Consider the following 13,448-nt stretch of genomic DNA (forward strand, 5'->3'; position numbering starts at 1 on the left):
GAGAGCGCCCTCGGGGGGAGCAGCCCTGTCCCCCCGCTCCCTGCGTCCCCCAGGGCCCCAGCAATGTGCTGCGTCATGACCTGGCTCCCGAGCATCTGCTTTGCTGATCTCACAGAATATTTATGTGTGAGTGTGTGTGTGTGTGTATGTGAGTGTGTGTGTGTGTGTGAGTGTGTGTGTGTGTGTGAGTGTGTGTGTATGTGAGTGTGTGAGTGTGTGTGTGTGAGTGTGTGTGTGTGTGAGTGTGTGTGTGTGTGTGTGTGTGTGTGTGTGTGTGACTGATGTCAGGGAGGGAGGGAGAGGGGAGAGAAACATCAATCATGAGAGAGAATCATGGGTCGGCTGCCTCCTCACGCCTCCCTGGGGATGGAGCCCACAGCCCAGGCCTGTGCCCCGTCCGGGAACCGAACTGTGACCTCCCGGCTCACAGGTCGAGGCTCAGCCCGAGCCCCGCGGCCAGGCCTTATGCTTTACGCCGTGCTGTGTCACAGAGACACGCCCAGGCTCCTCCGCACGGAGGCCACGTCTCACATTTAAGCGGCTGAGAACCGGGGCTCCTCCACCCTGGCAGCGGCTCGGCGGGACCCGAGGGGCGTCGGACGGCATCGCCACAGCAGCAGAACAGCGCACATGTACACGCGTGCACACACCCACCCGGGCACACGCACGCACACGTCCTCGCCCCTCCCAGGGTGTGCACCCAGGACCTCAGCCACGCCGGCGGGCGCTTTCTCTGTGAGCACGCACACTTCGCAGCAGGTTAAGCGCGTTCTGGCCCGGCTGGTGTGGTCAGTGGGTGAGCGTTGGCCTATGAACCAGGAGGTCACGGTTCCATTCCTGGTTGGGGCACACGCCTGGGTTTCGGGCTCCATCCTGTGTGGGCGGGCAGGACGCAGCCGATCCATGATTCTCTCGAAGCGCGTTCTACTCACACTTCCTTCTGCGTGGTTTTAACCATCACTTTTTTCTCCTTTCCTTCTGTGGTGGATGATTTTGTCAGCCGGGATGGGCGAGGCCCAGGTGCCCTGATATTTGGGGGACACAATTCTGGGGGTGCCTGAGGACATTCTGGATGAGGCTAGTCTGTTCTCTGCCTGACGTCCCAGCTCCCCGAGGGCAGACATGGGGCCACTCGGCCGCCACGGCCACGTGAGTCGGAGCAGGAACTGGCACAGGGCGCTGGGGCCGGAGAGGAAGCCTGAGAGCTGACCCCTGGCCCCTGCTGGTCTGGGGTCCTCAGCGAGACCGGAGCGTGGAGCAGGGTCAGTGGACACGCCGTCCGTGCGGCCAGGCAGAGGCACTGATGGGCCCCGATGCTGGGCGCAGCGGCCGGCTCGGTGGCCTCCGTTTCCCCGCCTGTCACGTCAGAAACTCCCTGACCTGCAGCCTCACCTGCGGACCGCCTGTCGCCCCGTCGGGGAAATGACCGAGTGCTGGAGGCGGCCAATGGCCACCTGCCCAGGCTGCTGCCACCCTCCCCTCCCACCCCGTCCTCACCCCTTACACAGAAAAGGGCGGGGGCAGCCAGCGGGAGCCTCCTGGGCGCCCTGCCAGCACCTGCCCCCTCTTGTGGGGCGTCCTCCCAGCGCCTGTGTCCCTGACCCGCCCGAGGCCCCCACTCGCCTGGACCCTCTGACATGGATCCGTCAGCTGCTCCTGGGTTTACACCCTGATCCCCCGATCCTTCGGTGTCGACGTGACCAAGTACAGGCCCTGCGGGGGGGGGGGGGTGCTGGGGGGCAGGGGGGCGGCTGCGTGGCCTCCTCGTCAGGCCTCCGCCCGGCGGCCTCCACAGCCACCCTCCATGCCAGGTCAGGGGTGGCTTTTCGAGGCCCCGTGGCCCCTCGGCCCCCGGCCCCAGTTCCAAGACACCCGGATGCACTGGATACTCCAGAAAAATGGTCGGACTCACGTCTCGCTGGAGAAACTCACCCACCCCCACCCCGAGGTCCGCAGCGGCCCGGCCTGGCCCGGCCTGGCGGGTGGGGACGCCGTGGGCGGCCACGGGCAGCATGGACGGGGCCATTGTCATTGTTTAAAAACTTGAACTGACGTCCACAGAACACGAACCCTTTACCGTGTACAGTGGCATTTAGCGCACGCGTAACGGTGTGTAACCACCACGACGTAGTTCCAGAACATCCTCTCATCCGAAAGGAAGCCCTGCCCTCACCGAGCAGCCCCTGCCCTCCTCCCACCCCGCCCCTGGCACCTCTGACCGGCGCGGTCTGCCCGTCCTGCAGTTCACATGCGTGGCCGCCCCTTCCCGGCAGCCAACGGCGTTCACCCATGCTGTGGCGAGTGCGGTGTCGCTCCTCGCAGGTGCCCCACGTTCCGTGTGTGACCGGCCAGTGCGCCATCACCTGCCGACGGACACGACACGCGGTTTCGGCTGCCGTGAAAGGGCTGCGGGGGCAGCCTCGGCTCTGAGTCCGTCTCCCAATCGTGGGGTTCCGTGGGGCATCTGAGGGGCTGCTTCCCGCGGGGGGCGGGAGGGCGCCTTGCTGGCAGGTCGCAGGCCCGTAAATCCCGCAACCCACGCTGCCAGCCCTCGGCTTGTGTTACTATGACAACGCTACTTCCCCGCACATGACGAAAGCAAGGCTCCCTGGAGCGGCTCCCTGGAGCCCGGCCACCGTGGCTCCGCGGGTGAGCGCCGACCTGTGAGCCAGGAGGTCACGGTTCCATTCCCGGTCGGGGCACAGGCCTGGGTTACGGGCTCCATGCCCAGTAGGGGGCGTGCAGGAGGCAGCCGATCCATGATGCTCTCTCATTGATGTTTCTCTCTCTCTCCCTTCCTCTCTGAAATCAATAAAGTATCGATATGTATAAAAGCCCAAGCCACCAACCAACTGTTCGACCGCTGGCCTGGTAGCCATGACGTGCAACGACCACCAGGGGGCAGACGCTCGACCAGCAGAGGAGGGAGCGCAATTCCTCGTGGAATCGGCTGTGGGTTCGGTTGCTGCTGAGGCACGGTCGCCCGATCTGCTTCACCCACAGTCCAGACCCAGGGAGGAGGGAGGAGGGAGCCGGTGGGCGTCCAGGTCCCGGAGCTGGGCCTGCAGGAGGGGTCTCGCAATCCGGTACCCTCGGGGGATGTCCGAGAGCCGGTTTTGGCCCAATCCTCCCAGGCCAGGCCGCGGGACCCCACGGGTGCACGAATCCATGTACCAGGCCTCTAGTGTATACAGACACACCTGCATATATCTACACACACAAGAGAGGTGCCCTGGGGCGGCCCAGCAGGCAGGAGCACCCGGCCGTGTGCACGGAGGAAGAGGCGGGCGGGCGGGCGTGCGCTCGCTCTCCAGCCCCCAGGACACCAAGGCGAGGCTGGGAGCAGGGAGTCTGACAACCCCCAGCACCCGCCTCCCAGTGCCCCCCCTTGTGAAGTCCCCTCCCCCGGACCCTGGGTGGCCAGGGCTTTCTGCGACTCACAGGACACAGGGGGGCAGGACACTGCTTGCCTTCCCAGGGGCTGGCCCAAGGCCGTGTGCTGAGACCGCCATGCTGTGGGGCAGCCCACGCCAGCCACACGGGAGGGGCCACACAGCGACACGCCCAGCCAGCCGGCTGCTCCGGCCACGAAGCGAGGCCCCCGACCTGGGCGGAGAGGCCAGGCTGACGTGCATCCCAGGGAGCCTGCGGAATATTCCAGCCCAGCTGCCCTGCCCCTCGCTGCAGAGGAACCAGGAGAGCTGCGGCCGGGCCGGGGCCCCACTCCGGACCGGAGAGGGCCGTCAATGGCGCTCCAAGCCACGGGATTCTGGGTGCTTTTCACGCGGCAATAGTAACATGGGGACAGCTTTCAAGGCCCCATGGCCAGCCCCACCTGGGCGTCCCTCCTGGGGCCATAGGTCCCCACCGCACCCCTCGCAGCAGCGCCTGGGGGGGCGAGGCCACACTTGGAGGGGGTCCTTGGGATCCACGTGCGGAAGGGGGGGCCCTGCAGCCCAGAGGGCTTCTGGGGGCGGGGATGGCCGCTGGGAGGAGGGACAAGCCCAGAGGCCGGCGCCGCTGCAGCACCTGCCACCGGGCGGGTGGCCCGCGGCCCAGGCCAGGGGCCCGGAGGGGAGGCCGAGCTCTCCCTTCCCTCCTCCCCGAGCCTGCGCTTTTCAATGTTTCTTATTGGTTCGGAGAGGAAGGGAGGGAGAGAGACTTCGATGGTGAGAATCATGGGCCGGCTGCCTCCTGCAGGCCCCCCACGCGCGTGCCCGACCCGCAATCCAACGTGACCTCCGGCTCCAACCCCGGAGCCACGCCGACCGGGCACGGCCTTCTCGCCTCCCGGCCACGAGGTTCCCAGGAGGTGTCCACGCGCCGCCCCGCGGCGACCCCCGCGCTCTCCCTCCCGCAGGTCCGCCCCTGCCCCCTTCAGGGCCCGTCGGTGCCTCCCGGGGCTGCCCCCTCCACCACCCCCGGCCCCCGGACGACCCATCACGGGACGGCGGCCGGCCCTCGGGGGAGGCACCGCTCGGCTCCTCCCGGCAGAACCGCGCGCGGCGCCGCTCCCCCCGCCCCGTCCCGAGCCCCGAGCGCCCGCGATCGCTCCCCGGGCGCGTCCTCTCCGGCCCGCCCCGCCGCACCCTCCGCGCGCCACTCGCCGAGCGCACCCCGCCCCGCGCGCCCCGCCCCGCCCCAACTGCGCATGCCCAGAGCGGCGTCACGCGCCCGCCGGTCCGCCCGCTCCTGCCCCGCGCGCACTCGCTGCGGCCGCCGCGCCCCGGGCTCCCCGCGGCCATGGAGCGTATCGAGGGGGCGGCCGTGGCCCGGTGCGCAGCCTCGCCCTACCTGCAGCCGTTCACGCTGCACTACCGCCAGGTGAGCCGCCCGCCGCCGCTTCCGCCCGTCCCTTCCGCGGCGCGGAGCCCCGCCCACTCCCCGCGCCCGCCCCGCCCACTCCCCGCGCCCGCCCCGCCCACCTCGCGGAGCCCCGCCCCCGGCCTCGCGGGTGGCCCCGCTTCCCAGGCCGCGTGAGTGCCGGGCCAGGGCGGGCCCCGCAGGGCACCTCCGGCCCCCTTTGCGGCGGGACTGCGGGCTCCTCCGAGGTCACGGAGCGCTTCCCGGAGGCGGTGGTTCCCCGGGAAGAGGAGCCGGGAGGAGGGAGCGGAGGCGGGGCGGGTGGCGAGCCTCGTGAGCTTCCTCCTGCGCACGCCCCGAGTCTCACCCGCGGGGCCCACGCCGCCTCCTGCGCACGTGGAAACAGGTCCCCAGGAAACACCTGTTGGGAGCGCGGGCTGCCGCCCCCTCTCCTTGTCCAGCGGGTGGCCGCCTCCGGCCGTCTCTCAGGACCTGCTCTGTCCACTCGGGTCCCCACCCTTTTCTTGCAGCTCCACCTGCCCGGGCGGGCTGCCCGCTGCAGGCCCTTCAGATGGAGACGGCCCTGCCCCCGCCCTCTCAGCACAGTGACCCCGGAGCCCCCCACCAACCCCCCTGGAGCCCAGCCTGAGAGAGGCCGCTGCACCCCACTTTCCCTGGGGCCCCAGGATGCACCCTCGTTGGCAGCCCTAGCCTGGGGCAGGCGGGCAAGGCAGTCGAGGGGCAGTGTGGGAACATGGAGGTCGCTGCCCCTCTGACGTCTCCTGGGCAGGGGCCTGATGGGTGCTCGCCCCGGGCTGGGGCTCTGCGTGTCGGGCACATGCCTGCTGGGCCGTGGCTGCAGCCCCTCCCACCTCCCGTGAAGGGGCACAGCTCGGTGGGCGCCTGCTGCGACATCCCCCTGGTGGGTGCTGGCGACCGGACTGACCTGAGGCACCGCTGAGCTGGGCACAGGCTGGGGGCCAGGGCCATCGGGTGGGCAGTGCATGCCACCCAGAGCTCCTGTAGCCTTTGGTCGTTAGCTACCCTGGCCAGGGAGTACTATGGACAGACAGACGGACCAGAGACGGGGCACCCCTGGGGTCCGACGGGGAGAGGATTGTGTCTGGGCCTCAGAAGAGGAGCCAGGTTGGGGCAGCCTCAGACCCTCCCCTGCACCCACCCCGGCTGGACCAGAAGGTCCGGCAGATGTTTTGATCCTGAGCTGAGGGTCTCAGACCTGCACGGGACAGGCATGGCGGGAGCAGTGGGCACAGCAGGCACAGGCACAGGGCAGGCCCTCCCTGGGGCCAGCGTGGGTGGCTGGCTGGCTCCGGGTGGCGGGTGGCAGGCAGGCCCAGGCTTGCTCCTGGGGGCAGTGCCCGAGGACGGCCTCCCGGGCAGCCGGCGCACACAGGGCCCCGGGCCTCCCTGCCCTTTGGGAACCGAGGCTGCCACCACCCTTCCAGGGCACCTCTGCCTCCCGCCAGCTCAGACGCAGGCCCGACGCTGCCGGGACCACCTGTGGCCCTGCCTGTGAGGCCCCCCCTGCCTGTGAGGCCCCCCCTGCCTGTGAGCCCCCCCCTGCCTGTGAGCCGCCCCCTGCCTGTGAGGCCCCCCCTGCCTGTGAGCCCCCCTCTGCCTGTGAGGCCCCCCTGCTTGGAATGCCCTTTCCTCATCTCTGTGTGGCGTCACCTCCTCCAGGAATTTCTCTTGGCGCCCTCCGTGCACACGGCCGGGTGCTCCTGCCTGCTGGGCCGCCCCAGGGCACCTCTCTTGTGTGTGTAGATATATGCAGGTCTCTCGTGTCAGGACCATGTCCATGTCGTGGCTGGACAGACCCCGGGGTGGGGCCAGCAGTTCACTGGGGCCTCTGGGCTGACCCAGTGACTGGGGGGCTGGTGATGGGCAGCCACAGGGCAGGGCCCCGAGTGCCCAGGTCCAGCCTCATCCACAGGGATGCCATGGAGAGGTGCTGGGCCAGGTGAATGTCCATTTCACCTGCTGGTGTCCAGCTGGCAGGATTCTGGATGCCTTCTTCCCTCCGCCTGCTAGAACCCCATAGTGTCTGTTCTGCCTGCTCCCAGCAGCCTCAGCCCAGACCCTGCCCACACTGCCTCCTGCTTCAGGGTGCTTCCCAGGTCCTGGCAGCCCTTGGGGCAGGGTGCCCAGGGTTGGGGGGGCACCCTGACCGCCACCCTGCCTCTTTCAGAATGGCACCCAGAAGTCGTGGGACTTCATGAAGACGTACGACAGGTGAGGGCCCAGCCCAGGCTCCTCTGACGCCCGGGGGCACCCTGCCTCTGCATCTGTGCCCCCCCCCCCCCGCACATCCCCACTCCCCCTGCTCTGTGGGCCACCCCAGGGGGACGGGGAGAAGCTGTCTGGGTGCCTGGCCCCTGACCCCTGGGGTGTGGGCTCGACAGTGACCTGGCCACGGGAGTGTGGTCAGCAGGCAGCCGGCCAGCACGGACCACATGTCCTGTCAGTCACCCGGCCCCCAACTTCCAAACATGCCTTCCCCACCCCACTGCCCCTCCTGCCAGGGCCCCTAGCCTGACTGTGACCCTGGCAGCTCTGGTCCTGCCTGGGCCTCGCTCTCCCCATCTGAGCAAGGGCCCCATGTTCCCAGGCTGCCGGGGAGAGGAGGGCGGCTGGGAATGCTGGGAACAGGGCCCCCAGGGAGGTGAGATGAGGGGTGCTTCTGTGCTGAGCTCTATCCCCCCACCCCCCGCCCCGCAGTGTGACCATTCTCCTGTTCAACTCTTCCCGGAGGAGCCTGGTGCTGGTGAAGCAGTTTCGGCCGGGTGAGGGCGCCCCCTGAGGCCGGGTGAGGGGGCCCGTGAGGCCGGGTGAGGGTGGCCCCTGAGGCCGGGTGAGGGGGCCCGTGAGGCCGGGTGAGGGTGGCCCCTGAGGCCGGGTGAGGGTGGCCCCTGAGGCCGGGGGAGGCCCCGGGGCAGGGAGTGGGGCCCCTGTGCTCCGAGGGTTAGAACGCAGATGTGGGGAGGGGTCCAGGGGAAACTGAGGCCTGGTGAGGCAGCCGCCCTGTGGCCGTGACCATGGTCTGCCCTCCCCCCCACCAGCCGTGTACATGAGCGAGGTGGAGCGCCGCTTCCCAGGGTCCCTGGCGGCTGTGGAAGCCGACCGGCCGCGGGTGCTGCCGGAGGCACTGCCGGGCTCGGCGGGCGTGATGTACGAGCTGTGCGCCGGCATCGTGGACCAGCCGGGGCTGTCGCTGGAGGAGGTGGCCTGCAAGGAGGCCTGGGAGGAGTGTGGCTACCGCCTGGCCCCGGCCGACCTGCGCCGCGTCGCCACCTACAAGTGAGTGGGCCGGGCCGGACCCGCAGGGCCAGCGAGGGGCGCCGGCTGCAGCCCTGCCCCGGGGAGGGCGCCGGCTGCCACGGGCAGTGAGCGCCCCGTCCGCGGGGGCATGCAAGCAGGGCAGCGCCTCCCCCTTGTTTTCACCGTGGGGCTGGGGAAGGTTGGAGGGAACCCACCCAGGTCGTGATCCAGGCCGGAACCTGGGGCCTGGGAGCTGGTTCTGGGACAGGCTGGGCCCATGCGCCTGCCCTGCGGCCCCCAGCCCTGTGGGGCGGGCTGGTGGCAGCTGCTGCGGACAGATGCCTCCACTTCCTGTGGGATTAAGAATGGGGCCCTGGGGGTGGGGGTGAGTCACAGATCTGCTCTGACAGGGGCTCGGGGATGAGGGAAAGGCTGTGTCCTGGGCAGGGGGACGAGGTGTGGCCTGGACGCTGGACTTCAGGGCCAGCCCCGCCAACGTCCAGATGCCCCCCCGTCGCCCACATCCCATGAGGCCCACCGCCGGGCCATCTTTGCAGGACAGGATGTTGGGGGGAAGCCCACCCCTGCCCGGGGCCCGTTGCGACGGTCCGGACCTCAGGGGAGGCTGGGGCAGGAGGGCCTCAGTGCCCTGCACCCACTGAGCTGGGCACCTTCTCCGGAGGCAGGGCCTGCACCCCTAGGGCTCTGTCTCCCAGCCCAGCGCCGGGCACACAGTGGTGGGCTGGGCCCCCCGACCCAGCTTCAGCGGCCCCCAGGCCTCCTTGGGGTAGGAGGTGAGCCACAGGGTCCTCCATGTTCAATGGATTGAGGCTTTCCATGCGGAGGGCTGGACGTCTGGGTGTGAGGGGCCTCCGACCATGCTCTGCAGTGTCCTCCGTGGGGCCCGCCACAGCTACCTGTCCCCGAGCCTGCTGGGGACCGGGAGACGCCAAGGGCCTGCCCTGGGGTAGGGGCAGGTTTGGGGGGTGGGCAAGGAGGAAGGCAGGTGGGGGTCCTGGCAGAAGGGCTTCACATGCGGGGCCTCTGGGCTATGCCCGATCCCCAGGGTGCTGGGGAGCCATGGAAGGTTGTGGACAGTGAGCAGCCTGCTCAGACGTGCATTTTGGAGCCGAGGGGGGCTGTGGGGAGCAGGATTGCGGTGGGGCTGGAGTGCAGATCAGGCCGTTGTCCCTGTGGGCCTCCCGGGGCAGAACAGACAGCAGGGCCCAGTGTGGAGCCGGGCCACTTGCCTGCAGTCCCAGGTGACCGGTCCCAGGCCTTCGCCTGAGGTCAGGGGCTGCGGAATGAGTGAGGGAGGGCGGAGGCGGTGCCCGGCCTGGCTGGGCATGTTCGGAGGCCACGCCCGGCTCTTCAGCGCCGGAGGAAGCAGACTGGAAACCCCACAGACGGCCTTCCATCAAAGGCAGCCCGTGCCGCCGGCGGAAACGGGCCGTCAGGAAGGGTCTGAGGGAGATAAGGGGATGGAGGGCAGAGGAAGCAGCTGGGCGAGGTCAGTGAGGGGCCCTCCTGGAGGTGGGGCGCGAAGGCCGCGGTCCTGCTCCCTCCCCGTGTGCCGGGCGTCTCCCAGGGCAGCCGCCGCAGACCTGGGTCCCCCTGACTCCCCAGACATCCCCCTTGGTTCCCTTCTACCCCTGCGCACCATTATGGGCCTGCGATCCAGACTGGCCCGTGCACCGCCCTGTCCTCGCAGCCAGCAGTCCCTACGCTGCCCACTCCTGCCCCCCACCAGCCGGTCAGGCCACTGCCCTCGGCGCTGGTCTCCCTCCTGGGGACCGGACCCCCTTCTGGCCGCCACCCATTGCGAATGGAACCCTCAGGCTCTCAGGTTGAGGGCCCTTGGGCGTGGGATTGGGCTGCCTCTGCACCTGCTGCCCCCAGCGTGGTGTCCTGCAGGTGACGGTGGGAAGCCCCCCAGCCCACGCCCCGCGGGCAGCTGGTGTGGCCCTGCTGGCAGCCAACCGGCATCCCTGTGGGGAGGCGTCAGCAGCCTGGGCGGGGGGCTGGGGGTTACGTCCACCGGGAAGGAGGCCCTGGCTGAGGGCCTGGCGTGAACAGGCAGGGAGGGCGGTGCCCCCGACAGTGAGTAGCTGCAGCCCCCTCATCTCACGTCTGCGCCCCTCAGAGCCTCGGCCGCTGTGGTCGGGTGGCCGGTCTCCTGTCTACCCGGGGGCTCAGACCCCCTTCCCAGCTCACTGCTGCGGCGTGTGACCCAGGCCCTGTTGGCCTGGACCACGGCCAGCTCCTCGGGTGGCGCAGGTCCTGGCCGCGTGGCCCTCACAGCTCGGTGGCTTGCTGTCTTCCTTCCACCAGGCGCGGGCGGGTGCCGAGCGGAGAGGGCCGGGGGCTGCTCTGTGGCTCAGCCTGCGCTGTCTCTACCCACAGGGCTGGCGTGGGACTGACCGGCTCCAGCCAGACCATGTTCTATGCGGAGGTGACAGACGCCCAGAGGGGTGGCCCAGGCGGGGGCCTGGCCGAGGAGGGCGAGCTCATTGAGGTCGTGCACCTGCCCCTGGGGGGCGCCCAGGCCTTCTCGGACAACCCGGACGTCCCCAAGACCCTCGGCGTCATCTTTGGGATCTCCTGGTTCCTCCATTGTGTGGGCCCCGGCCTGGGTCTCCTGTGACCCCCGAGGGGGTCTGGAGCCAGGCCGGTCCTGGCCCCCACCCTGCAGCCCAATAAAGGCTCCTGTGGCTCCAGCTGTGTCCACTGGCTCCGAGCTGTGACCGGGGGAGGCCCGGAGACGGGGGGCTCTCCAGAGGGCCCTCAACTCCACAGCAGAAGCCTGGGCTGTGGCTATGCCAAAGGGCAGGCCAGGCCGGGGTGGGAGGTGGGTACACACGCAGGGCGGGCAGCTCAGTGGGCCTGGGGATGGGCCCCCTGGGCACCAGGCCAGGGAGTGAGCTGGGGCCTCTGGGGTGGTGGCTGAGCCGGCCTCAGTCAGGAGGGGGGCAGAACTGTGGGTTGTGCATTCCAGGGGGCACACACTCCCTGTCCCTGGAGAAGTGAGGTCCCCCGCCCCATGGCCTGGGCTGGCACCCCCAGAGCCCGTGTCCCCTGGGCCACAGGAGTGTGGTGCCATCTCCCTCCACCTGCAGCCTGTGTGCGTGGCCTCGAGCGCTGGGGGTCACAGGTGGGCTCGCTGCCCACTTACCAGCACCCAGGAGCCCGCTGTGGGCATGTGTGCTGGTCACCATGGTCACAGGCATCAGCTGGGGATGGGGCCCCACCTGAGGGTGATGACCTGGTCTGGCCCTTCCCTAGAGCCCCCACACCCTCTGGTCAGCCCCTGGGGTGTTGCCCTGGGGACAGGTCGGGACAGCCGGCGTCATGAACCTCTGACCTGGGAAAGGCAAGGAATCCAGGGGTGCTGTCCCCACAGGAGGGCGGGTCCGGGGACCGGGGTGGCCGGAGCATTGCCATGGGCCCCAGTGTCCCGGGCTGGGCCCTGGGCTGCAGCTGGATGGTGTGGGGGCGGGACATGCTGCCTCGGGCTCCTGCTGGGCCCACCTGCCCTTGTGTGCTCGCCCTGCCCCTCCCAGGCCGCCTCCAGGCAGGCGGTGTCGGGGTGCATGTCACGGAGCCTAGCAGAGCAGCACAGCGCAGGCCTGCATTTGAGGCCCAATAGACCCACCCCAGCAGCACACCTATATGCAAATGCCGGCCATGACCCAGGTGGGGCCTCCTGGGAGCCCAGCCAGGTGAGTGCCAAGCTGCTAGGGAGGGGCCTGAGGGTGTGTGGTGTGTCCAGGGGGCCAGCAGGGCTGGGCAACTGTGGGGTCCAGGGCGCTGCAGCTGCACTCTGTCCCTAGGAGACCCCAGTCGGCTGCCCCAGGCCTCGCTCATCTAAGAACTGTCCCAGGGCAGGAGCTGTGCCCCGCCCCTCCCTGCCTGCCTCCCGCACCGCCTGCCTGATGCCCACCCGACTGCCCACGGCTCTGGGCCGCCTGCCGCACTGCCTGGGAGGGGTGTCCGGCAGGGCCTGGGCTCTTGGGGCCCTGGGGCATGTGCTGAGTCCCTGACTGCAGGGTGGGGTAGAGGGCAGGGTCCCTGGACTGGAGTGCAGCCCCGCCCCTCACTGCAGCCTGGGGCTGGTCAGCCGGCTCGCCACGGAGCCTAATGGAACTGGCATCGATTTCCCGGCACTGGGTGGGGGGGGCTGTAACCGGAAACCCCCCTCCCTAGCGCTATATTTAGCACCGCAAAGCGGGCGGAAGCACAGCTCACTCCTGAGCGCAGCAGGCTCTGTCCAAATCCTGGGCAGTCCGCACCCCGGCCGGCCGGAAGCCCCCTGGCCAGGCTGAGTGGCCCCCAGACTATCCGTGCGGTGTCCAGCACAAGCGGAGCACTTGCCCAGGGCACACCCGGGAGAACCCCTGGGGCTGGAGCTCAGAGCGGGAGCCCCAGGCTAGGGGGCCGGTGGAACTGGGATCTGAGGGGTGCTGTGGCTCAGTGGACCCCAGGACAATCACGGGGGCCTTCCTGGAAGAGGCAGGGCAGCCTGGCCCGGCAAGGGTGGAGGCAGGCGCCCTGACCACCCCTAGATTTGCAGCCCTCTGGCCCAAGGCTGCAGCAATCCCTGCAGGGACCCCTCAGAGGAAGGGTTCCTGTCTCCTAGCAACCGCCAGTGTGGGGGTGTGTCCCCTTGCCCCCGGGAGAGGCCACCTTCCCTGACTTGAACCTCTTGGGCACCATTAGGTCTGGGCCGTGGCTCCTAGGAGGCAGGAGGGGCTTCTGGGCCCCTAGGGTGAGATCCAGGGCAGGGAGGCAGGCGTCCAGGGTCTGCCGTCCCCAGCTGCCCTGGCCACAGGGACCTCGGTCCGGCTCCCAAAGGGTGTGGAGGGAGGCCCTGGGCCAGGCCACTGTCTCCGTCGCTTTGCAGGGCGGGCAGGGGCTCCCGGACCCCGAGGGAGGCGGCCTCTCCTGACGGGTTGAGCTTGGATCCTGAGATGCAGGGTGCGGTCACCCCCGGTGCCTCTGGCTGAGACAGCAGCTTCCAGTTTTTAAAAATATATTTTTATTGATTTCAGAGAGAAAGGGAGAGAGAGCGCAATGATGAGAGAGAATCACTGATCAGCTCCTCCTGCAAGCCCCACAACCCGGGCATGTGCCCTGACTGGGAATTGAATGGTGACCTCCTGGGTCACAGGTCAATGCTCAACCACTGAGCCATGCTGGCCGGGCTTTAAAAAAAATTTTTTTTTTTTTTCTTTAGAGACAGGAGCTTCTGGATGGGGGTGCAGCCGAGGCCGCCTTCCCTCCCCCAGCTGGCCTGAGCAGCCCCAGGTGCGTGAGGGAGGCGCACGCTGGAACTCCCTGGTCCTCAGTCCCTCCGGCTCCAGGCCCCG

General features: G+C 69.1%; 1 protein-coding gene across 2 annotated transcripts; it reads left to right on the forward strand.

The window, feature by feature from the left end:
- The first annotated feature begins 4,643 nt into the window (after positions 1-4,643).
- On the forward strand, positions 4,644-10,799 carry NUDT14 (nudix hydrolase 14). Of its 2 annotated transcripts, none has more exons than XM_059684679.1 (5): positions 4,644-4,824; positions 7,013-7,056; positions 7,543-7,607; positions 7,884-8,121; positions 10,414-10,799. In XM_059684679.1, the coding sequence occupies exons 1-5, from the start codon at positions 4,744-4,746 to the stop codon at positions 10,724-10,726; spliced, it is 741 nt and encodes a 246-aa protein (XP_059540662.1). In that variant the 5' UTR covers positions 4,644-4,743; the 3' UTR covers positions 10,727-10,799. The 2 variants fall into 2 exon arrangements, with proteins under 2 accessions (XP_059540662.1, XP_059540671.1); XM_059684688.1 differs by having other exon boundaries at positions 10,486-10,799.
- The last annotated feature ends 2,649 nt before the right edge of the window (positions 10,800-13,448 follow it).

This window comes from Myotis daubentonii, chromosome 1, assembly GCF_963259705.1.
Source record: "Myotis daubentonii chromosome 1, mMyoDau2.1, whole genome shotgun sequence".
NCBI lineage: Eukaryota > Metazoa > Chordata > Mammalia > Chiroptera > Vespertilionidae > Myotis > Myotis daubentonii.

What these genes read in the sequence shown, in the direction of transcription:
- NUDT14 (XM_059684679.1), top strand. Translation starts at nt 4,744, where the DNA reads ATGGAGCGTATCGAGGGGGCGGCCGTGGCCCGGTGCGCAGCCTCGCCC. An exon ending in TTCATGAAGACGTACGACAG is followed by an intron (nt 7,057 to 7,542) that starts GTGAGGGCCCAG and finishes CCCGCCCCGCAG; the next exon opens with TGTGACCATTCTCCTGTTCA. An exon ending in CGCCGCGTCGCCACCTACAA is followed by an intron (nt 8,122 to 10,413) that starts GTGAGTGGGCCG and finishes TCCTTCCACCAG; the next exon opens with GCGCGGGCGGGTGCCGAGCG.